A 23,850-nucleotide genomic window follows, 5' to 3' on the forward strand; every position below is an offset into this window, starting at 1 on the left:
CCATCTCTCTCCCTTTCTCCAAGCATCAAGATTCAAGCCTCTTCGTCCTTCTCTCTCTCTCTCTCTCTCTCTCTCTCTCTCTCTCTCTCCCCCCCGCTGCCCGCAATGCCACCAACTATTCATGAGGCCTTTTCCTTGCATTGTGCTTACTTTGAGAGAGTGAAAGAGAAGTCCAATGTTTGCAAGTGGAGTTGTAAGTATTATCCCATGGCCCAAACTGGTAGTGTGGCCCGCCTTCTTATTCATTTATGTAAGTTGAGTGGGCAATGCGGGCCATGCATAGAGATTCCCAATGACATTTTTCAAGATTGTTGTCAAAAGTACTTACCCTTCAAGCCAAGGAAGAAGACCTCTATGGCACGAGAGAAGATGGTGTGCCCAAATAATTCCTCATCCGAAGCAGAGGATGAGGTCTCTCAATCCGTCTCCGTTGCCTCCGCTGGGGCTACTATGTCCTCCGGTACGGCATCAAAGAGAACGAAGACAAGTGATGCACCAAGGAGGAGGCAAGCCACTCTTGCCCAAGCCACGGATGGCCTCTCCAGTCCATTGTCATTCTTGAAGGAGCAGCAAAGACAAGCTGAAATAGAGATTGCACGCACCATCATTGAGTGCAATCTCTCTTTCCATGTGCTTCGATGTGACCGGTGGCAAAGAATGGTAAAATCCATAGCCTCGGTTGGTCCATGTGAAGGGTGGGATGGAGTTAGCTACAACAACATGTGTACCAAGAAGCTAGATGAAGAGAGGGAGAGAATCAACACATCTCTCGAGCCCGTGCGTGCCAGGTGGGCTAAGTATGGATGCTCCATTCTCTCCGACGGATGGTGTGATAGAAAGAAGAGAGGCATCATCAACATTCTTGTCTCTTGCCCTCTTGGCACATACTTCTTGCAGGCTGTGGATGCGGGAGAGAAGGGAAGAAAAACCACCGCCTCCTTTATCTATCGTCACATTCGGGATGCTATACTTGAGGCAAGTTGAGACTCGAGAGTCATGTGGCAGCTAGCTTCTTATATTTTTTGATCTCCATAAGCAAATCTACTCCTTGAATCTTACAAGCTGAAACTTGTCATGTAAGTCGGTCCCCCAAATGAGGTGCAAGTCGTAACGGACAATGCCTCCAATTGTAGGTCCATGGATCACATGCTTGAAGGGGAGTTCCCCTCAATAGTGTGGACTCCATGTGCTAGTCATTGCCTTGACCTTCTCATGGAGGACATTGGTAAATTGCCTTGGGTAAAGACCCATCAACTCCAAAAACAAGCTTCTGCCATCTTTCGTATCTACTCCGACTTGGAGCTCAAGAAGCGATCAAAGACACGATTTGCTGCTATGTGGCTACTTCTTGAGCGGCTCTATGATGTTCAAAACAAGGTCCAAAAGACGGTCATGTCCAATGAATTGTATATAAAGAATGGCTTGAAGGAGAGTCGAATGCAACTCAACAAGATGCCAAAGACATTCAACGGCTTTGCTTGAAAGAGTCTTTTTGGCAAGGGGTGAAGGCCATTGTCATTGCCATTACACCCTTGTACAAGGTATTACGCATGTCGAACATGGAGGGGGCTACTTTGGGGCTTCTCCATCACTTCATGAAAGAAGCCATTGCAGAGATTAGCGCCTCCATCATTCTAGATACGGATTTTAGTCCGTCATGGTAACTTATAAACCTACAATCCTAATATCGAATCTTGTTTCTTTGAGTTTGAATGTTAATTAATAATCTCGAGTCTAGACTCTAACTTATCGTTATGCTTTGGATATTAGTGATATCTTGGATACCACACCAAAGCAGGATGATATCCTCTTTCATGTCAACAAGAGGTGGAAGTGGATGAAACGACCCATCCATGGTTTTGCTTCCCTCATGCATCCCGCTTTCAAGGACCCCTCTGTCTTTACGAACTCGGAGTTGGCCTCTGATAGAGATGCATATCTTCCTAAAGCCTTGCATGAGGACAAGCATGGTCCATTTCTTCAAGAACTTATTAACTACAATGACCAGAGGGGAACCGCATTTGCTTCCACTGTGTGTTGAAAGAGGGACTCCTTGGTCAAACCTCTTTTTTGGTCATCTACAAAAAGTAGCTATGAGGGTTCTTGCACAGGTAATTAGAAATCTAAGGCTAGAACGCAATACACTCTAATATTTCAATTCATACCTCTGGGCTCTTCAATCTTGAAATCGTTTACTTAACATTAATGTTTGAATCTTGATGTACATTAGGATTGCTCCTATGGTGCATGTGAGAGAAATTGGTCTGCCTACTCTCTCATTCACACAAAGATACGCAACAAGCTTAGCACAAAACAATTGGAGCGGCTTATTTATTGTCGCTCTAACTTACGTATGTTACGCAATATGCATGAGATGCCTATGGCTAGACAGGTAGACTTTTCAACTTCCTATATTGTAAACTCATATTTGCTTTCCATACTAGGAAGTTCTAACTACAGTCCACACGTCAAATTTTCAGGTAAATGTGGATGAGTGCAAGCTATCGGCAGATAAGCTTAAAAGTGTTACCAGAGAGCACGATCCAAAGCAGGACCAGATTTTCAGGGACAGAGCTGGAGGAGATAGATCAACGAGTGTCACGCACTTGCATTGGGAGAAAGGTCACCACTCCAGTTGGTAGCACTCGTGGTAGCAGAGCATCCACACCCCGTATCAAGACATCCGTGCCATCAACTCCCCGAACCTATGTGAGGCGCGGCTCCGGGAGCATATCAACCACATCCGTTGCTGAGGACACCCCTGTGGCTAGAGAGCCGGAGTGTGATGAGAAGAGCAATGTTCTTAGTAAGGGTGACTATGGTGAGGAGTCTCATGGATCCTCATCATCCTCTAGTGAGAGTGATCATAGTCTTGGATTTGACAGTGATGGGAGTACCTAGAGGCTAGGACCTAGGACCTAGGCCCTAGGCTCTTGCCTGTAGTAGTAAAGCTTTTTGTAAAACTTTTTCCATCTATATTAGACCTTGGTCCCCCTTTTTGTACTCACTACTTTATGTCACGAATCATGATATATCTTCGGTTCTTTTAAGTTTTGCAAATTGCACCTATGCAACATGTAGATGCTAGAATGTTTGTGTTTTAACTTTCAAGAATCAAGTCATGGACATGTTTGTGTTTCAACTTACTCTAAAACTCTAAAATATCCCTCCTTTTTTTTTGTATCGAACGTACCATCGGACGTACACCTAAGATTTTTTAGTTCGTTTAGTACCGCACTAATATCGAATGGCACGCACCGAACATGATCGTACGTGTCAACCATGCTCTGATGGCCATATGGGCGAGCATGCAGGGATCCTCCAGAGCAGCCACTACCAAGAGAGTTACTTTTTTTAGAGTTTGGAGAGGATCTCCTTTCTTCTCTGAGTCTCCCTCAGGGTTGAGATGGCATTTTCAGCCTCCACCTTGGTTTTTTATTAGCTCATTTTGTGCTGTTTTTTCCTCATGCATTGTATGATGTGCTCCTGCATTTAAGCTTTCTCTCATATAGCCTTCTTCCGTTCTTTTTCCATGTCATTGACATGATTTCACAAGTTAGATGATTCACAACAGAAGATCAACTTCAGAGCAGTTTCCAGTTATTAAAAAGGTAATATCATTGTGTCATGACATGTTATAACAAAGATAACGAGCTCAAAGCCACAATTGTATGAAGTGTGAAAGAGCTGGCCCAAAGTCACCACAAGTAGATAGCAATTGATCTTGTTAAAGTCAAGAAAGCCAAGAAAGTAATATAGTGTGCACTCTACGGGAAAGAAAGGCATTAATTAGATAAAGATATATGCATAAGTCAAGACGTCTGCAAGCTATGCATTCAGCGCTCCATATGCTCATAGCTACGGTTGTATACTATTCCCATCAACATGGATAAAAATAACTCATGGCTTGTCATTTGTGCCTACCTATGCCCTTCAGAACTTGTAGGGCTCCTTCAAAACCCCAGCGGTAAACATGTATATGTACACTCGCACACAAACCCACAGACACAGTCCCATACATGTGCACATACACACAAACACCCAACACCCCCGCCCGACAACCCACCCCACACATACCCACTTACAAACAAGAATCCTTTCAGGTGATACCTGCTAACACATCACCTGTCACATGCCCATAGTGGACACCTTTGATGCAGCATGTCTTGAAGACCATCACATTTTCAGTCAGTGTCCCTGTCTTGTCTGTTAAAACAAATTCAATTTGCCCCAAATCTTCACTAATTGCTGTGCTGCACACACAACACAAAGAAGAAACTCAAGAGTCTTAAAATAGATTCTAAAGATGCAGCCATGAAATGAATGCTGAAAAAGGGGTTCAGAGATCTCCTTCAAATTTGAAAAGCACCATAGTAGGATTATTTTTTACAATCAACCCAGATATAGAATCGCTCCATGGACAAGTCTATAATTAGGACCTCGTAAATCAAAATCATTTTTTATCATCACCATGCTCCAAAATGAAATGCATTTGCCAGCATAACATATGCGCACATGAAATACGTCAATTCAAAAGATGCAGAGACGACAGCACAAAAGATGGCACAACAATCTCTACGGAGGTTCCTCAAACGGAGAGCCCCATCCCCTCTCACAGACACCAAAACCTGGCACTCCTACGCACGCGCATTGTACGATGTTCCTAACCAGCCAGCACCTGACCTTGCACATGTACCGCGCCCCACTTCATGCACGCTTTTCATAGCCGGTGGTGTCAAGCACGCAGCACGGAAGCTTCACAATGGCCGAGCAAAAGATCATGAGGGCCTACGCATGGAATTCGTTGCATTGAGATATAATACCTTGGCCCCAATCTTAGCAAATCTCTTCAATGAAGCAGTTTGCACACGCTTCCCACACACCTGGACCCTTAACACCATCACACCCATACACAAGGCAAGAGATCCCATGAGTCCTGAAAACAACATGACCATTATGATTGGACATGTTATCTCCAAGATCTACGCATCAGTACTCGATGCAAAGGTTAGACTGGTTGCAGAGCTTCGCGGATTCAAAGCCATGGGGCAGCCAGGCTTCCAAGAGATCACGGGACCATGGACCATATACTTACACTCAAGGGGACCATCGAGAAGGCCAAGGCACAGAGACAGAGGGTGTATCGCTGCTTTGTGGATTTTCGCAAGGCTTTTGATGCAGTGCCAAGAGTCCGACCCATCAGGCGCCTACAGGAGTTGGGATACGATCAAGAGATCATCTCGGCAGTCATGGCACTTTATGAGAGAGTCCCAGGTAGGTTCGGACTGGTGCAGGGTGGATAGAGGAGATCATGAGCACCATTGGGGTCAAACAAGGTTGTCCTTTATCACCAAGCTTGTTCTGCCTCTACATAGATGAGCTTGAGACGTTTATCGGAACCCTAAGAGGGACTACTCCAATGCATTCAACTGGCTCACGGAGGGTCGTCCACTGAGAGAGCTACATTGAGACCTGGGAGAGTTATTTTTGCCTGCTCAAATACGGCAATTAGCAAGGGCTGCAGATGTCTTCTTGTTGTACACCACCTGTATTGGCAAACATCTACAGCTACATGTCTCTTCTTGGACTCCCTTAGGGGAGAGACACCAATTTCACTACTTTTATGGTTGTGTGTGTGTGTTGGGGGAGAGGGGGAGGGGGGGGGCGTAGGGGGGGGGTGGCTAAAATTACGGCTCTGAATCAAGGTTTGGGCAGCTCTTTTCATAGTTCAAACTTCAAATCTCGTTTTTAATCATATAGCGACATGTAGCACTTCAATAGTTGCACTTTATGGTTATTCAAATTATTTAACGTTTAGCATGTTCTAAAAACTACGCTTTTCATTATCTAAACTTATATGCATCAGAATCAAACACCAATTCGACCATTGCAAATGTCTAGACGAACTCCATAACTTGGAAGACTAGATCGGTGATCAATGCAGTTCCCACACATTTGAATAAGTTGCTGTTGGAAATTGGCTAGGCGAGGGTTGCCATATCTCCCCTTTCTCGGGAGGTCACCCATCCTAGTTTTGTTCGCGCCTGAGCTTAACCAGAGATTTCCCCAAATTGATCAAGCCATCCAGACACCAAAACCGTAAGGTGTACCCAATTTATGGAAATCTCTCTTACCAAGTCTAAGATTCAAACACAAATTGGTTCTCTCTAGATGTGTGGATTGTATCTCCAACACTCACCCGCAAGCCACACTTCGGTTGAGGTTATAACTCCCGAATTCACAACCAGCTCTGATACCATATTAGAAATTGGAAACTAGATGAGGGTTGCCATATCTCCCCTTTCCCGGGAGGTCACCCATCCTAGTTTTCTTTACGCCTAAGCGCGATGAACTAAAGATTTCCACAACTTAATCTAGCCATCCAAACACCAAAACCTAAGGTGATGGATGCTCTCTGAGTCTTACCTATATACCTTTGTAAGACTAGAATAAGTCCAATCATTTTAGAGTTTTTGTTGTTCTAAAGATCAAAAATTTACACAGAAAATAAAAGAGAAAATGAAAGAGAAGAAAAAAGAGGTAAACAAAAACTTGTATGAAAAACAAAAGGAAGACATACTTAGCAAGCAGAGCAACACTAATGTCGTCATCAGTGCCCAAGAGACTCCGCGGGTCTTTAAAAACCCAATATAGCTCCCATCCTCGTTTTCTTCACGAGTGAGCGCACTAACCCAGAGATTCACAAATCGATCTAGCCATCCAAACAACAAAACCTAAGGTGATGGATTTTCTCCGGTCTTACCCAACTTATGGAAATATCTCTTACCAAGTCTAGGATTCAAACACAGTAATTCATTCCCTATAGAATGTGGATTGTATCTCCAACAATTCTGCATGCTTGTCTACAAACTTCCAAGTGCCTGGAGAGTAGCTAGTCAAGATAATCTAGTAGATAGTTCGATCGGCCTCAGCTTGTTTTGCCAAAGGTCTACAAATTGTTGTGATGGCATTTCAACAACTAGGAAACAAACTCACAGTTAATGTAGCCAAAAAAAACGCAACAAAAAAAAGTGGTATCTATCCTTTTAATATAGGACATCCAATATAGTACTTAAAGGACAGGTTAGAGAGCTTTGAGATGGACAAACGAATTATGCATTGCTAGTGTACCAATATCCCCAACAACAAAAACAGCTCATCTTCCATACAACATTATGGCATAGACGCAACGCTCCATGCTCTCCACAACCCTAACTAGCATCATGGTTGTCAGGTACATCGGGTGTGAAAAGTTAGAAGTGTTTCAGGTTCAAGTACCTAACACATGCACGTGCGCGCACGCTTTTTTTTGGGGGGTGATTGCTTTATATTAGACTGTAGCTTCCCCTAAATGAAGAGCTCAAAAGTTCATCAGCAAAAGATCTCACTATATGACAAGTATACATTGTAATCTATGTAACGAGTCTGCAAACAATCAAAGAAAGATTGCTGCAGAGAGCATCGGAAGAAAGGGAATGGGGGAAACGTTGGACCACCAAAGACTCTATGATTTCTATCCTTCCATAGAGTCCAAAATTCCCAGTAACGAACCCAAATGGAAAACAGCTCAAACCTTGTTTGCGTGGATGAATCCCTAAAAGCCAAAAATGCTAGTAGTAGGAAATCTAGCTCTCAAACGCTGCCGAAGAAGACCCAAGAAGTCACGGGTGTGTGGAGAGTGCCAAAGGGGTTGAGGCACATATTCCTGTGGAGCCAAATATTTGTAACATATAGCCGGAGCAATATGTGTGTGTGCCAAAAGCTGCCTAGACGGAAAAATTCCTGGCAGCACCCGCCACAAAAAAAACTGTTGGAGTAGAGGAACTTTGAAGCTCCAAAGCTGCCTCAATCTCTTCCTCCACCACTGTGCCAAGCGATTAGCATGCCAGAGGTGGTTTGCCTTATCAAAAACCAATGAAGAGTCCAATCTTCAAGCCTATCTTTAAGCTCAAGTGGAGGTACCGACAAAAAAGCATGTGAGCAATAGTTTGCCACAAAGGACGATGACGCATCCCTAAAGCATATTGCTTGGCAGCAAGAGGAAAAGATATCATGGTACCACCACCATGAATTACATCATCCATCGAGCAAATCCCTTTGAAACTGATAAAGTAGGAACATCTAGGTTCCTATAAAGCCAATGGAGGATCAAAGACCTTTGAAAAATGTAGACTTTCACCTCTCAAAGAATTGCCTTACATAAAGTAGCGGAAAAGCCATTCCAAGTGGGAAAGAATATGCTTCGAATCAAATAACATCCTGGAGGCCAAAGGAAAAGGACAGCCTTTGATTTTGCCATCAATACATCCAAGTAGAAAATCCCACTGAGTGGGCTGCCAATACCCAAAAGCAGAGGTGGTGATTCGCAAGAGCAAATAGCAGATCATGGCAGCCCAAGGTTGATCTCCTTACATAAATTGCAGCATCATTTTGCCCTTATGAGCAAGGATATGCACATGGATGTTGAGCATATTCAAGCCCCCATGCATCTTTGGCGAACAAAGATGTTGCACTGAAAGCAATCTCAAACTTTTCCGACCATGTTTCGAACGCCAAAAAATTTCCATAATGGCTGACATAAAGCATGTAAGATCTCCCTTTCCAACAATGATCAAAGACAGATAAAACTGAATACATGCCACCAATATAGATTGGACTATCCTTAGGCGAACATGCAACGGCCAAGTTGCCAATTTTCAGTAATCAAGCTTTTTCTTTAATTTTGAAATTTGCAAGTGCCCAGTCAGTTTGTTGACGACGAGTAATCCTCCATCCGAAAGGATAACGAAGATGGCAAACTAATTGAGTAGGCGGATTAATTTCCCCCGACCATAAAAGACTATATCAGTCTTTAGAACGCAAAGGTAACAGCTTAGGCTTTTGAAAATTCACATGTAGACAAAAAAGAACCATCAGCATATGCTTGAATAACCATATTGCGACTTCCATGAATTTACAGTCCATGCAACATGCTTATAGCCAATAGATGATCCATGTATTGAAGCATTGGATGCATGGCTATCACATACAATAGTGCACTAAGTGGACATCCCTAGCGAACCGAACAACAGAGAGTGCAATTTTCAGAAATATCCCCACACAATATATAGGCAGCTTTATTGTCATTGTACAGCCGGTAAATAACATGCTACATTTTCGTGCCAAAACCCAAAGCTTTCATGGTTTGCAAGATGAAATCCCATTGAACCGTGTCAAAAGCCTTGGCAATATCAACTCCATGTATTTTGCATAGTCTATCCCAATGTAGACATTTGCAATATTCTCAGTGACATGCCTACGAGGAACAAACCCATATTGCACCTTTAGTATCGAACACACCTATTGTACCCAAAGACTCTAATCTGTGGGTACCCAACTGAACCAACCATGGAACTTAGTGCATTGGAGTTTGAATACTATACTATAAAACTGCTTTATAGAAGCAAACATTCGAGCAGCTTTTATCATGATACATATTTTAGACCTGTAAAAATTATTGACAGAAGCAATGTATTTCTAGCATAACAATATTCATGGCAGCAAAAACAGTTCATCTTACATTTAACAGTACGGCATAGAAGCAAGGCTCCCTGCTCTCCACAACCCTGCTTAGCAGTTGGCAGTTTGAACTTCAAATGTCATAGAAGCAAATATCCAAGGAGTTTATATCATGATACATATCATTTTAAAAAGCACAACTGTAAAAATTAGTGACAGAAGCAATGATATAAAACAGATCTCAGTGGTTGTTTATCGTAACAGAAATAACTGCAAAGACCTCTAGACACGAGCAATTATGATACATTTTCATCACCTCTCCACCATCCTCCATAAACAAAACTTTGATGTCTTCAGTAAAGCAATAAAAGTCCATGTTATACAGAATGCTACAATCCGTAACAGGAGAGACCTCAAAGAACAAATGTAGGATAATAAAACGAGAAGATTAGAAGTTAAAAGGGATACAACTGTTGTAAAACAAAAGAAATTGGATGGTCGTTGGATACATGGAAAGGGAAAGATAGTTTTAGACTGTGAAAGCATGGATGACAGTTTCATACTTTGTAGCTACTGCAGGCGTGCCCGTCTTCTCATCATACATATGGATATCCCAATCAATAAATTTTGCATACAACCCTTTAACAAGGTCAAGAGACACCTGCAGATTCAGATATCAAAGGTAGATTAGACACATTCCCACCTATTGCACTCTCTAGAGCCCACATAGCCAGACAACTGAGCAGTTTCAAACAAAATAAATTAGCTTTTCTGGGCTCTGGTCGCTCTAATTAAACATTTTGCTTTGGATTTTGTTGTTACAGAAACTCCAAATACACCTATCACATGCATTTATTGCATTAATAATGCAAGGCAACAGAACATGCCACTACTACACTTTTCTCAAAAAAGTTTTTTCACTAGGAACAGAGTCGGTCCTAATCTGGTTGACCTAGCCCTACATTGGTCTGCCAGTTTTGGAGGGCTTCACCCCTACATAAAGGTGTCTGCAAGCCAAGTTCAGCTAAGAGCATCCAGCGTGCAGACCAACACATATGTGAGCAGTGGGGCTCCTCTACAGCAAAGGGCGCAGCATACGGATCCATCTTGGTACCAAACCTGAGCAGATGTGTGCTGCAGGTGTCGGCTACATAACAGGCCAGTTTTGTACTTAATCTACATATCTATAACATGGCTGTACATCTGTTTATGCTCTTCCCAGAGCTGAAAGTTTTCTCTAACCATTTGTGAAGCGAGATACGTGGTGTTGGTATCTTGGACATTATATTCCATATTAGATGATTTGTTGGTAATTGATGCAAGGTCACTGTTCTTCTAACATGGTGTCTGGGCTTGAGTGATGAGCTAGAGATATCTGCTTAGGTTTTTACAACAGTCAAGATATACTGACACAAATGCTTAGAAGTAACCCCTTTTGAAGATGGCAAGTTCAATATTACCTTTATAGATATCGGTATCATAATTGAACAAAGGAGTTCAAACCGCAAAGGAATTACAAGGAACTCAAACCAGGGAGCCTTCCGAGGATAGCTCACGTACCATTTCTACACCACACACCATTAAGAACAAGACAACAACCAGTGGTCAAACTGCACATCACAAAAACCTATCAACTACATTATGTATTCAGATTAATCACGCTATCTATCATTATCAGAAAACATTCACAAAAATTAAACTGCATGTCCTTTAAATTTGTCTGCAAGAACTATAACATAATACAGCATCTTAAGCATGCTGATAGCCTACCTTTTGTGCTTCAAATGCTTTCCACATGTTCCCTGCTACACCCAGTATTAAAACAACTACCAATTGGAACAAAAATATAGCACCCGTCAATTTATCAATCATTCCGTCCACAGCTGTGAGTTTTGGCTCTGGCAATCCTTTGCTCATTCCCAACTTTGTCTCATTCCCTACACACAAAGTACACACATCCAAGCTTCAAACTGCATCGCTTTCAACAACAGTGCAAGTCCAGCAAAAGATCTGACCTGTACACAAAAACAAATACTATACCTTCATGCATCACTACACAACTAAGTATCTGTGTTTGTGATGAAGAGCTGATCGTCCACACTTTTAGGGACCAAAATGTCATATGAATCAGGGCTACATAATATTGACATTGGGTTAATTCCGTAGTTCATAAAAACTAGATAAGCACAGCAAGGGTTGGACACACAATAGGATTAACCTAAGTATGGTCAACTACAAATACTAATGGTGAATACTTAGGCTTATGACCTTGGGCTGTGAGAGCTATCAAAAGTGAAAATTCATCAACTTAACGACCTTAGTATAAATACCATAAACCTGGGACAATCCTCAATGCATATAGAAAATATATTTAAAAATAACAATATCTTTGAAACAGACTGACCTCTCTTTGAAGAAACTATACTCTAGCTAGAAAGGAACATCGACCATCTAAAGGGGGGACATTACACTCAACCAAGTACTCCGTGTTGTGCTACATTATTTTCTTATACTCAATCATGTTTTGGCTGTTGGCAAATTCTATGGTATTGCAATTACAGTTTTCCTTACAAGGAGTCAAGGCCTCACTTTGTGACAAAATAACCAGCCATCACCCATCTCAATTTGTCGCCCTTTTTACTCCTCCTCCCCCCCCCCCCCCCTCCCCCTCCTCCTCTTCACTTCCCCCTCCCCCTCCAAGGTTCCCCCTGCCCCCTCCCCCCCCCCTCAGTCCCCCCTTCTATAGTCACTCTCACCTCCCACCCCCCGCCCTCCGTCCCCCGCGTCCCTACCTCTAACTCTCCCGCCGCCCCCCTCTCCACTTCAGTTGCAGCTTCTTCCGCTTCGACACCCCTGCCGTCAGGCAAGGGAAATACGACGCCCCCTTCTGCTTCCTCATCGTAGCGGCAGGTCCGCTCAAAGAGGGATCCTAAGGGATGAGGCTCGTCTTCCCGGCCAGCAGCTCCCAACTTCCATCCTGGGCGTCCCTTACCGCGGGACTTTTAGAGATTAGGACCCTAGAACTATTTGGAGATCCCGGACTCGTACCCTCTACCATTGGAGGTCACGTTCATGGTCCTTCAGCCCCGAAAGGGGGGTTTGATCAGTGCAGTGGGATCTCAGACACACCCCGTTTGGAGATTTTCGTTCGCCTCCACAGGGTTGGAGAAGAGGTCCCCAGAGGTGTTTGATGCTATTTTGGGTAATCAGATTATGCTCATGATAGACGACTGGATGGGACCACAAGGACTAGATCTTTGGTACGCCCATGGCACGGAGGTAAACTTTCAGCTGAGCTTCACGCGCGAGGAGCCAATGTGTGGTTTGGCGACAGGAGTTATCAGATTGCCGATGGAGGCAAAGGTGGAGCAAGCACACTTCTGGCCCCTCCAAACGTGTGCGGAGTTGTTTGGGGTGGAAGCCTCCTTCATGATGAAGTGGGCACGGAAGATCACTATTGAGCCGGTATCCACCCTAGTACGACCCCGCACAGACACTGACTACTCGTCCTCCAAACCCCCAGCAAAATCACACAAGGCAGTCTTTCTAGGACAGGCACCCACTCATAGGAGAGCCTTGTTCCCAACTGCCCTGTCCTCATGAGCTGGACCATAGTGAGCTGGAACGTACACGGGCTCCATGACCGTGTTTGTAGTCAGCCGCAGTACCTAATGCTCCGGCAAGAGTTGCAGAGGACAGTGGTAGAGCGGGTATTGGACATCCTTATGATTCAGGAGCACATGTTTTCAGCAGCAGATATTAGACGATGCCATCACCTTCTCTCGAGGAGAGGTCCAGAGGAGTGGTCTCCCGCAGTAGGACGGAGCGGAGGGGTCTGCATCTCAGTCTCACAGACTTTGGCTTCAGAGGTCTACGATCAAGGCGAGCTCACTCCAGAACGGGCAATTTGGATGGGAGCTCGGATGGGAGAGTCCAAGATTGGAATCCTGAACGTGTATGCCCCAGCGTGTAGACAGCACCGCCCGACATTTTGGAGGAGGCTGTCAGAGTGTCTTCCGGATGTTGACTCCTGGATAGTTGGAGGGGACTTTAACAACCTAGAGTTTGGGGAAGACAAGCAAGGCAGCGCCTCGTTCTTAGAGATGCCAGCAGCAGAGCGTAGTACCTGGGAGCAATTCATTTTCATGATCAGTGGGCAGAGACCCGTGGAGAGAGCCAGAGTTCAACAGGACTCCTAGCAACCTTCTCTTCTCCTTTGGACAGAGGAGACACGATGGATTGCTCGAGAGATTAGATTGCTTCTATGTTGGGGACTGGGCCTTACACAGAGGCGGTTCTACCAGGATTCTGGCAGGTACCACGATGTCCGACCACTCTCCAATGGTACTTCACTTGGATCAGCCCCGCCGAGGTCTCCCCCAGCAAGGGGTCCGCATTCAAAAGGACCTTTTGCAGGATGAGGAGATTCAGCAGGTTATGGCAGAGATCTGGGAGCACTCAGAGATGGCACCGAGTGAGGGCTGGGCTGCATGGGTGGCAGATGTGATTCAAAGGAGCAGAGTGGAGCTGCAGGCTCATGCCCTTAGGCGGAGGAGGACCCTTCAAGAGCGCAAGCGGGCTTTGAGGAGGACCCTTCAAGAGCGCAAGCGGGCTTTGAGGAGGACCCTTCAAGAGCGCAAGCGGGCTTTGAGGAGAGACCTCGCCTCCATCAAGAGGCTCAGGGAGCAGGACTCAGTTCTCAATGGCTTAGTGACAGATTGGAGAGCGCTCGTCTCGAGCTTCAGGACACGGAGCTACGGCGGGCTGAGTTCTCCTACCATTCCTCCCGGGCTCGATGGGTACAATAGGAGAACAGGATGACGAAGCAGTTCTTTCAAATCACTGGGCCCCGATTGACCGGCACACAACTATAGTGTCTTCGGGACTCGCAGGGCATCATGCACATTGACCCGCAGAAGATTCTTGACATGACCATCGGATTTTATAGCCAGCTCTTTCAGACAGAGAGGATGACCCCAACTGGTCTTGTGGCCCGAGAGCTAGTATCGCGGGACTTATGCAGCAGACTTGAGGAGCCTTTCACAAATGAGGAGCTCTGGGAATCCCTCAAGGCTCTCCCGACCCAGAAGTGCCCAGGGGAGGATGGCTTGACTCCGGCCTTCTTCCGGAACCTCTGGGAGATTATCTCCACCCCTTTCCGTTTAGCTTGCCAGGAGATTTTCGACACAAGCCTTCTCCCTCAGTCCTTGTGCAGGGGGTGGATCTATTTGATCCCGAAAGGGAGAGATAGGTCAGATATCCGACAGTGGAGGCCGATCACTCTGCTTGATACTGCATACAAGATCTCGGCGAAGGTCTTGAGTTTGCGGTTACGGCCTCATCTTACTGACATCATTCATGACACGCAGACTAAGTTTGTCCAAGAGCGCAGCATCCTGGACAACATCTTCACGTTCTGGGAGGCTGTGGATTGGTCCAGGGAGGAGTCACAGCCACTGGCCATCCTTCTCTTGGATTTTGAGAAGGCCTATGACAGGGTGGAGTGGTCTTTCTTGGTGGGCACTATGAGGAGATTAGGCTTCTCAAACAGATGGGTCAGTGGAGTTTTAGCGCTATACGCAAGGAGCTCTAGTCATATGATTATCGGAGGACACATAGGCGAGGCCTTTCCTCTCTCTCACTTGGTTCGCCAGGGCTGCCCACTAGCTCCCTTCCTCTTCTTGTTTGTAGCGGAGGCTCTGGGCTACTATTTGAGATCACAGGTGGCGGGTCTCACAGGGTTGAGGCTCCCAATCAGACAAGAGGAGGAGCACCTTGACTCGGAGTTTGCAGATGACACGGCCTTGTATGTTGAGGGCACCACGGCGAGTCTAGAGAGAGTCAGAGGTGCCTTGGCTATGCCTCGGGGGCACGGATCAACTAGACACAATCCATAGGCTTCTTCACGGGCTTTGAGGAGACACAGGAGATCCGTGAGTGGGGGAGTGACTTTGGTTTCAGATGGATACCACGGGGCCAGACGGCGAGATACCTCGGATGCCAAGTGGGTATTGACATTACAACAAAGCAACAGATTGCCCTGGTCCTTGAGAGTGTTCGGAGCAAGCTTCTCTATTGGAGCTCGGCCAAACTCTCACTCGCAGGTCGCGCCTTAGTGGCAAACTAGGTCCTTCTTGCCACTACCTGGTATACTGCCTCCTATTGATGCTTTCACAGAGGATGCATTGGGCAGCTTCAACGGTTGGTATGGAGCTTTCTCTGGGCAGGTTCAGACGGCACGAGAAACACTAGGGCCCGAGTAGCTTGGCAGACGATGATCATGCTGCAGGCACTGGGAGGCTTGGGTATCATTGATCCGGAGATGCAGAGCAGGGCCCTTCTGGCAAGTTGGTGGTTCGTGGCCTCACCCCAGGTGCCGAGCCTTGGAAGCTCCTCTTACAAAGAGGGCTTATGAGGAACACCCCACGCAGTAGGGGACAGTGGCAGCCTTCACATAGATGGATCTTCTCAGAGGCCCCCCTTACCGGGAAGGGCTCCCCCCTGATGAGGAGTCTAGACAGGGTTTGGCAAAGACTCACAGGGGGTCTCATTCGTGCTCCGCCCAAATGCAGAGAGGAGTTCGAGTGTCAGCCCGTTATGTGGCACCCAAAGGTCAAAGATCAAGAGGGACGTATGCTTGGGCAGCGGACTCACATTGGTTGGGCACAGTGGGACAGTGGTCCGGCAGGGTCTTTTGGTCGCTAGAGCAGACTACCTTATGGAGGCAGAGGCGAGGCTTGATGCCCTACCACATCTGAGAGGGGCACAGCAGCGGATGGGCGAGATCGACTTAGCCATTCCTGAGTCCTGGTGGGAAGGACTTCACATTTGGAGAGACAATAGATGGTTGGGGCAGTTTTCCCGTACTGGTGTTCCCTTGAGGATTTTGATGCAGCGCGACAGCACGCACCCCAGCTTCTTCCGTGTAGGACCTGGAGGCCTACTTCAGCCCCTCACTGGGAGTGACCTTGAGATGGATGGGAGTCTTGATGGGATACACTGGTAGATGATCAGAGTGGTAGAACGCTTGGGGAAGGAATGGCACATTGATCCTCCAAGTATCTCAGAGCAAGACGCCTCTAGATGGCGCCTCTAGCTATGGGAGGGTCGACCCCTGAGGGAGGTCCAGTGGGACCCGGGGAAGTAGTTCTGGCCCTCCAAGGGCGGCCTGGCTGAGACGATAGATGAGGTGCCTTTCTTTTCCTGCACCACACGGATTGGCAGGAGACTTCAGATGGACTCCCTCGAGGGAGAGACACTGGGTGACCCAGAGAGTGCCCCAGGATGTTCGCTCTAGATTTTGGACGCGGTTGTGGTCCAGCTTGCAGCCGAGGAAGATTTCATACTTCTTCTGGCACGGAGGCTTGCCCATTGGCCCGTGGTTGGAGCAGATGCGAGTGGAGGGGCAGTGCCATTGCTGCTCAGATGGTGTCCTCGAGACTATCCCACACTGCCTATGGAGCTGTCGAAGCGCAGCAAGGATCTGGATGAGAGCCCTCAGGATCATGACACATATCCAGAGTCTTCACAGAGACTACACCTGGGGGATGGTGGCTTGGTTGACAGAGGGAGGACACGCGTTTCAGATTAATGAGATCTCCCCAGCCTACCGGATACAGGGTCAAAGCATTCAGAGGATTGCACTCCACGAGGCAGCCCCCCCGATGCCTTGGCTCCTCCTACTACTAGGGAAGACGGTGTTTGGGAGGTGGTAGCCAACATCACAGCTTGGAACATTTGGGTGGCTCATTGCAGTCTTGTGATGGGAGAGCACTTGGTTCCACCCTCAGCTACCTTGGTTGCCATCTGGCAGGATATCATTTACACTCTATGGTCCACCTAGGAGCGTGGGACTCCAGGCTCCAGGGCGACTATTGAGAGGTGTGCTCGTTTCTGCAAGGCTTGGCCTGCAAGTGTTTTCTACATCTTCACTCCGCGAGGAATTTACAGGCCGGTTTTTCTTTCAACCTTTTTCAGTTTTTTCATACTCAGCACCTTCGGGGCTGTTGTCTTGTATGAAATCTTTCAAGTATTAATAGAAGGTTCCTTTCTTTGAAAAAAAAAAAATTGTCTAGCATAGAAAGCCCTTGAGCCATTTCCACAAGGAGAGGCTTCAAACCTCACCCCACTGTCTGTATTGGAAATGTACTTGAAGGAGATTTTTATTTGGTTTATATGTGACTTGTGTGCACTAGTGTTAGTGATGGTGCAATGGTGGTAAGATTTGCTTCAATGGAGGGGAGGCCAAATATGGCCTATGGGACTAAAAACAGTATTACAACGGTAAAAAAATATAATCTCTAATGTGAGAGCAGATCTAGTGGAGGTTGCTATACTACCATGAGATTGCTCCAGAAGATATTCTCAACCTTCCTCATTTGGCAAAGAAGCTAGCCTTACATGATGAATCTGTATGTTGTGTATATAGTATCAAATAGTTATTTTGATGAATACACCTCCCCCACCACTCCAAACAATAATGGTCCAAGCAATCTTCTACGGCGTTCCCATACAAGGAAAAGATCTTAAGAGGGGCTCCATATCTCATCTCTAAAACCAATATTTCATGGCTTTCATTCGCCTTGGTTGTAGGACTTTGCTCTTGAATATCAGTTTTTTGAGATTGGCTTCAAAAGCAGGGCAAGCAAGTGTGTCAGCTAGCATGCATGCACCTTGTCCGTGTATTCAACTATCCAAAAGGCAAATGGATTATGCTGTGGTTTTGCAAATCCTCGTTTGTTTTTCCACCAGTCTCTAAACCCCAAAAACCTGGTCAAACATTATTTTTTAATCTGTTCCAACTCATTCCAAGAGAGGCCCTTCCCTACAAAATCTCAATTTTAAAGATCCAATTTGGGGTGACAAGTGTGTCAAACGAGTATTTTTTCAAGCTCCAACACCATTATCTATAATCACCATATATGCATTAGCTCAAGTGATGTGTCTAGATGGTGAGGACAGGCTTTTTGAAGTCAACGAAGGGCCAATATAGGCTGTTTCCCTGCCACCATCTCTATCCCATGAGGACACAACAAGGTACCAGAATATTTGTGGTACCGTGTGACTTGTCCTTGCCTATTTACTAAAGTTCTTCAGCCCATTCCCTGATGTTTATCTCCATCATTTGTCCCAGCCAGTTAAGCCATAACAGAACTACCCAAAATGGTTTTGTAGGTACACACTTGATCCCATAATATGTCAACTCCATTAGGAACCCCTCATGCATGAAAGAAAGAAAGAAAGAAAGAAAGTCTATTGAAGTCTTCAGAACACCAATGGGTCTATGAGACTGTGAGAAACCTGATACAAGCCAGCTGAAAGGGTGGAGCTAACTAACTGAGCATCAACACCAATGCAATAGCAAAAATCTAAATGCTACATAGTCATATCAGAATAATCCTCTACATCATTGCTCCAGTGTCACGACTGTGGTCACCCCTGTCTGCCTTTGTTAAGTTGAGTGAGTTGAACATGATACAGACCAACAAAGCTGATGTCCCCCTGCCCAATTTAAGAATCTTTGCACAAAATTGCTGCAACTCAGCAGCCTTATAATTTTTCCATTTCTGTAACACTTCAGTGTTATCATCTACATAGAATAAATGTGCATATTTATAGTACTATCACTGCCTTTCTGGCCTTCCACAGAATTTGATGTGCAAACATCTACTTTAGACTATGCCCCTCACACCCTCTTGTGCCTGCCTTTGTACATTTTCCTTCACCTCGTAGAGTTGTTAGTCACGAAACCACCCTTGAGCTGAGAGACATAAGTGGCGTATACAATGACAAACATTGCAACTGATCATTGTGGACTGACAAACAAAATCAGTTATTTCCTGTCCAGGATTTGTTTAATTCTACACTATTGCATGCAACTCCCTCACTTAAAACACTTTAAAACAATTTGATCTAATGGCTTCAATGAAGATACCTGTATAGACTGCAACACCACAAGCCCATTCTGTGTTTCTCAGATAACAACTTTGCAGTAAAGTATTGTTAATGGTGAGAGGGGACATGTCATTGTCAATGAACGGAGGAAATAATCGAATGTTTCCATCAAATCTTCTTATATCATTGTCTGGACCAGCACATTCAACCAGACCCTGGACACAAGAAACGCAGAAAAGTCACTTCAAAGTCTGCCTGCTGGTTCCATAAGGAAGACCAGAATAGCATTATGAAAATTCTGCCTTTTTTAATAGGCAAACATGTTTGAAACTGCCCAGATATTGAATCTTTTCATTCAAAGTCAACCTTTATTTTATGGAGAAGATCACTCATTAAGCCCAGGCACGGGGGTGGCACAACTCTTGTCTTGAGATCTGTCTCTCCATCCATGGCTGCAGTCTGCATGATATGTAATAAGCAAACATATGAGAGGCACGGCTCTTTCAAACAATATACTCTAGCTAAAACTCTGACCTTTACGGATGACATGAATACTTCTAACACATGAAAGCAGACCACTGCATCCCACCTCACCATTCAACTGAAACACCTACTGAACTATTACGGAATTGTATTTCCAATATTTCTTGCTATGGAAATTATTTTATTTTAGTCAAATGTGACTATGGCAAAGTATTCCATAGGAGCACACCGGACGCGGCAGGGGTCCATCCTTTGTGAGGTTTAGTTGGGGACGCCTAACTACCTGTGTTTTGCCAAGCTAGATGGTTAGTATTGTGGGTGATTCCATGTTAATACTAATGTCGCTAATATTACTGGTGTTATTGCAATTGGTTGCAAGGTGTGTATTTTGATGTCTGTATATCAAGCGTACAATTGTGTTGGGATTAGTTGATGTGATGATTCATCAATTGATTGTAACAATTGACGACTTAAGTACAGATGATGAGTTGGATAACGAGGAACGGAGATGGTGAAGGTGATTTGGATTGATCAAAGTATCTAATGGCTATCAAAGACCATGGGCCATATTGTAAAGTAATGAATTTTAGGCCGTGGGCTAATTTATTTTATTAATTATAGATGAGGGCATATTAAGCATTGTGATATTTTAAGCTTGTAGAGCTATGTTGAGCAATCCCTCTAATTGTGGACAAGGGATGCTTTTGGATGTACTATTATTCGCTCTTTGCTTTTTGGAATTACAATTATAAATACTCTAGATGGGAAGCAAGAGCCACCATCTAAGGGGGGCAGATTGGACCCCATGCAGTGTCACTCTCTCTTTCTCTTCTCTTTCCCACTTGTTTTCTTGTTCTTGGTTTCTATGGTTTGGGTAAATCTTGAATTTGTCAGCATGTTTGAGTTCAGTTTCCGTAACAGTGGTTTCAGAGTCTGGCTACGCTCTAGCCTGACTGGGGAGGCAAGCGACATGAGTTTCTATAATCTAATGACATAGTCGTTCTCAGAATGTTCTTTCTGATGGACTACTTGATTGCTAGGTTTTGAGTTTGTATGCAAAAGTTATCAAAGATGCTTTGAAAATCAACGCTACAAGTGCGATTGACAAAAACGGCCCACGTTGGCTTATTCAAAGGGTATGAGCCGGTTCTTTTGAGTGGTTGGATCAATATATTCTGACTTCAGGTAAGAAATTTATGGTTGTTTCTTTTCAGTGCTTGTTGTCAATGAATTGGTAGAAGCAGTCTTTGGATAGAAAGATGAACCACCATGACCAGAGAGAGACCAAAGATGATTTAACCTTAGGGCATGAGAACAGTAAAGATTCATATTCTTATAGAATTAGTGATATTTAGAGTAATAGTAGCATCATGATGTGATTTCAAGAATGTAAGTCGTATGAAAATTGCAACCCGGATGTCCCTCTCCTAAGGAAAATACCATGGCTATTTAATTTGGAAGAAAGCAATAAGACTAAATTAAGAATCGAGAGCTGCGGATGAAACAAGAACAAACAGATGCACTATATGCATGTAATTGCTTCGATAACGATCGACAATTTCTCTTGTCAGCTTAGTAGACACAATCAAGCATACAAGCGTTGTGACGAGATACCCAAAGCATCTCTAGATACATCTTTTATCTTTCTTCTTTGCTTTACTTAATTGCTTTTCTTAAGTTGCATATGATGAGGTCGCTATGAAAGAGAGGCTCAGCAAGGAATCTCTTTTGAACCACAAAGTTATCAGACCGACGATTGAACAAGAAGCAAAAGAAAGTTGATTGGGGCTCAACCAAGCAAGCAAAGATTTGAAAGGACAAAGGAGATACGTATCTATTCCCATATTTTTGTTTTTCTATATTTTCATTTTTCTTACTCTTATTGAAATACTCATATAGAGACAAGAAAGAATGGTATGGCGATGGAAGGGAACAATTGAATTTAAAGAAGAGTGATATATCAAATTAAAATAGCATGAAAAAAAGAATAAAATATGATAGCCTATATGGAATCTAGGATAATCTAGGTGAGCTAAGAGTTTGTTATAATTAAATGCGCATGATTATGTGAGCTAAGAGTTTGCTATAATTAAATAAGCATGATTATGTACATTAATACGGATAAGAAGACATATATCCTATATATGTATGAAATAAGAAATACAATTACTTAGAGGTCTTGTATCCTCATAGCTTGCTTGAGTAGATGCCAATCCTAGCTTAATTGTAGATAACAAAACTATTATTGTGCGATACATATGGTATGCTGCGATAAAGTGTTCTACTAATGTGAACTGAATTAAAGAAAATTAGAGAGAAGAAAAAGCATATGACATTTTTGCTAAGCAAGAGGCAAGGCATGATTGTTCGGTGGTGGCAAGCTTTTTGCTCTAGTAGTTTCTTTATGGAATTGCTTTTATAGATAATGAAAAACGGTTGGTATGTCAAATAATATCTTCTATGTATTTCTGTTTCATTTAAGACTTATCTCATAAAAGATTTTGTATTTTAAAACCGTGGAGGATATGCCAGTGTTCATCTCAAAGTTTAGACCCTTTAAAATTTTGAAGCCTCACAGATATCACTTTGAATCTTTAGAGAAGTTACATTTTTACTTTTTTTACTGAGCTACACAGCATTTGGCATCTAAGAGTAACTTGTGTGCAATGGAAAACAAAACAGCGACGGGATGATCTGCATGTGCTAGTGCATACATTTATTTGAGACCACATTGACATAAAATTGGACGACTCCTTTCCGCAACTAGCTCAACTTCGGTATCACCACTTAAACTTTAAACGCTTCCTTATAATGTGAGTTGTCTCATGATAAGCACTGATGCCAACTAAGAACATATCAAGTAAAAAAAATGGAATAAGGAGGCAAAGGCCTATTAAAGAGCACATAATGCTGTACCCTGTTAAATAATACTACTAAAGTTGGTTTCTAATGTAAGATCTCGTAGAGGTTTTAAAAACATACGTTAAAAGGTGACTGTTGAGTCAATTACATAAGGATCAGAAAGAATACATTGTGGAGCTATTGTGCATTCAGACCCTCTGGAAAATCAATATTGGTTATCAAAATATCAATGCTTCGAACATGGAAATCCAATAACTCTGTCAGGAGCAGAACATTGTACCAGCAAGCTAACTACACGATTGGAATACTTAAACTACGGTTAGCATATATTTACCAAGTGCTGATTTTTGGAAGCTTTAAATGTCTTTTGACAATCACATTTAAAGGACTGAGCTATTTCTGATCTAGGCTTAAAGATGGGCTTGTTAGACATCTTGATCATAAAGATGCCCAAAGGCCTACGATCTAGAGTTAGATGAATGCAGGAACATGCCCAAACTCATCCTCTGAAAACATAACAAATAGTGCAGTTTCAATTCATGACAGTCACCCACAAGGTTGCCAATGATGGGTGTAGACCATAGAATAAGAATCTCTCTCTCTCAAGCCTATGCACACATCAAAGAAAACTAAGGGGACAGCAGAAGCAACCTGAAAAATCTGTTGGGGCAGCCAGCCAAAAAGCTAGGAAGCTACTTAAAAGAAATCTTGGAACGCCACAACATGGTATCTGACTAGAGCTCAACAGTACTCAAAACATAGCGAGGTTGTGATACTGTCTTTCACTAGATTGTAAAAGATCATTATTTGTTAATATAGATCACCAGTCCCATAGATATTAAAGGTTCTCGCACGGACTTTAATCTCTCTCTTTGTATACTATGAGATCCGTCTCATGATGACATCATAGAGTTCTCCAAGCAGGGTGATGTCCTTCTTCTAGGTGACTTCAATGCACGTACAAGAGATACACAAGTAGGCCTACTGGATTTTGCATCTGATTCTCTCATGGTGCCGGAACTAGATGCAACAGAGCTTGGGATAGTGAGACACTCAGCAGACGCAGCACAGGTGACAGGGTATGGGCAACACCTACTTGAGTTGGGGGCAGTT

At 44.1% G+C, this 23,850-nt stretch overlaps 1 protein-coding gene and 1 pseudogene across 4 annotated transcripts in view; one reads left to right on the top strand and one right to left on the bottom strand.

The window, feature by feature from the left end:
- The window catches only part of ALA2 (aminophospholipid ATPase 2), a 127,508-nt gene that overhangs the window by 75,702 nt on the left and 27,956 nt on the right, over positions 1-23,850 (bottom strand). For 3 of the 4 annotated variants that reach the window (XM_087390376.1, XM_087390379.1, XM_087390375.1), the window contains 6 exons: positions 19,759-19,851; positions 19,433-19,607; positions 11,269-11,435; positions 10,959-11,063; positions 10,062-10,159; positions 4,111-4,253 (listed from right to left, as the gene is read on the bottom strand). In XM_087390376.1, coding sequence (XP_087246502.1) covers positions 4,111-4,253; positions 10,062-10,159; positions 10,959-11,063; positions 11,269-11,435; positions 19,433-19,607; positions 19,759-19,851 — 781 coding nt within the window. The remainder of the gene's footprint in view (positions 1-4,110; positions 4,254-10,061; positions 10,160-10,958; positions 11,064-11,268; positions 11,436-19,432; positions 19,608-19,758; positions 19,852-23,850) is intronic. The other variant, XM_087390378.1, reaches the window with a different exon arrangement.
- Positions 106-2,901, top strand: LOC147890423 (uncharacterized; annotated as a pseudogene).

The sequence above is a fragment of the Dipteris shenzhenensis genome, chromosome 19, assembly GCF_047967505.1.
Source record: "Dipteris shenzhenensis isolate YYH24624 ecotype China chromosome 19, Dip_SZ_1.0, whole genome shotgun sequence".
Classification (NCBI taxonomy): Eukaryota; Viridiplantae; Streptophyta; class Polypodiopsida; order Gleicheniales; family Dipteridaceae; genus Dipteris; species Dipteris shenzhenensis.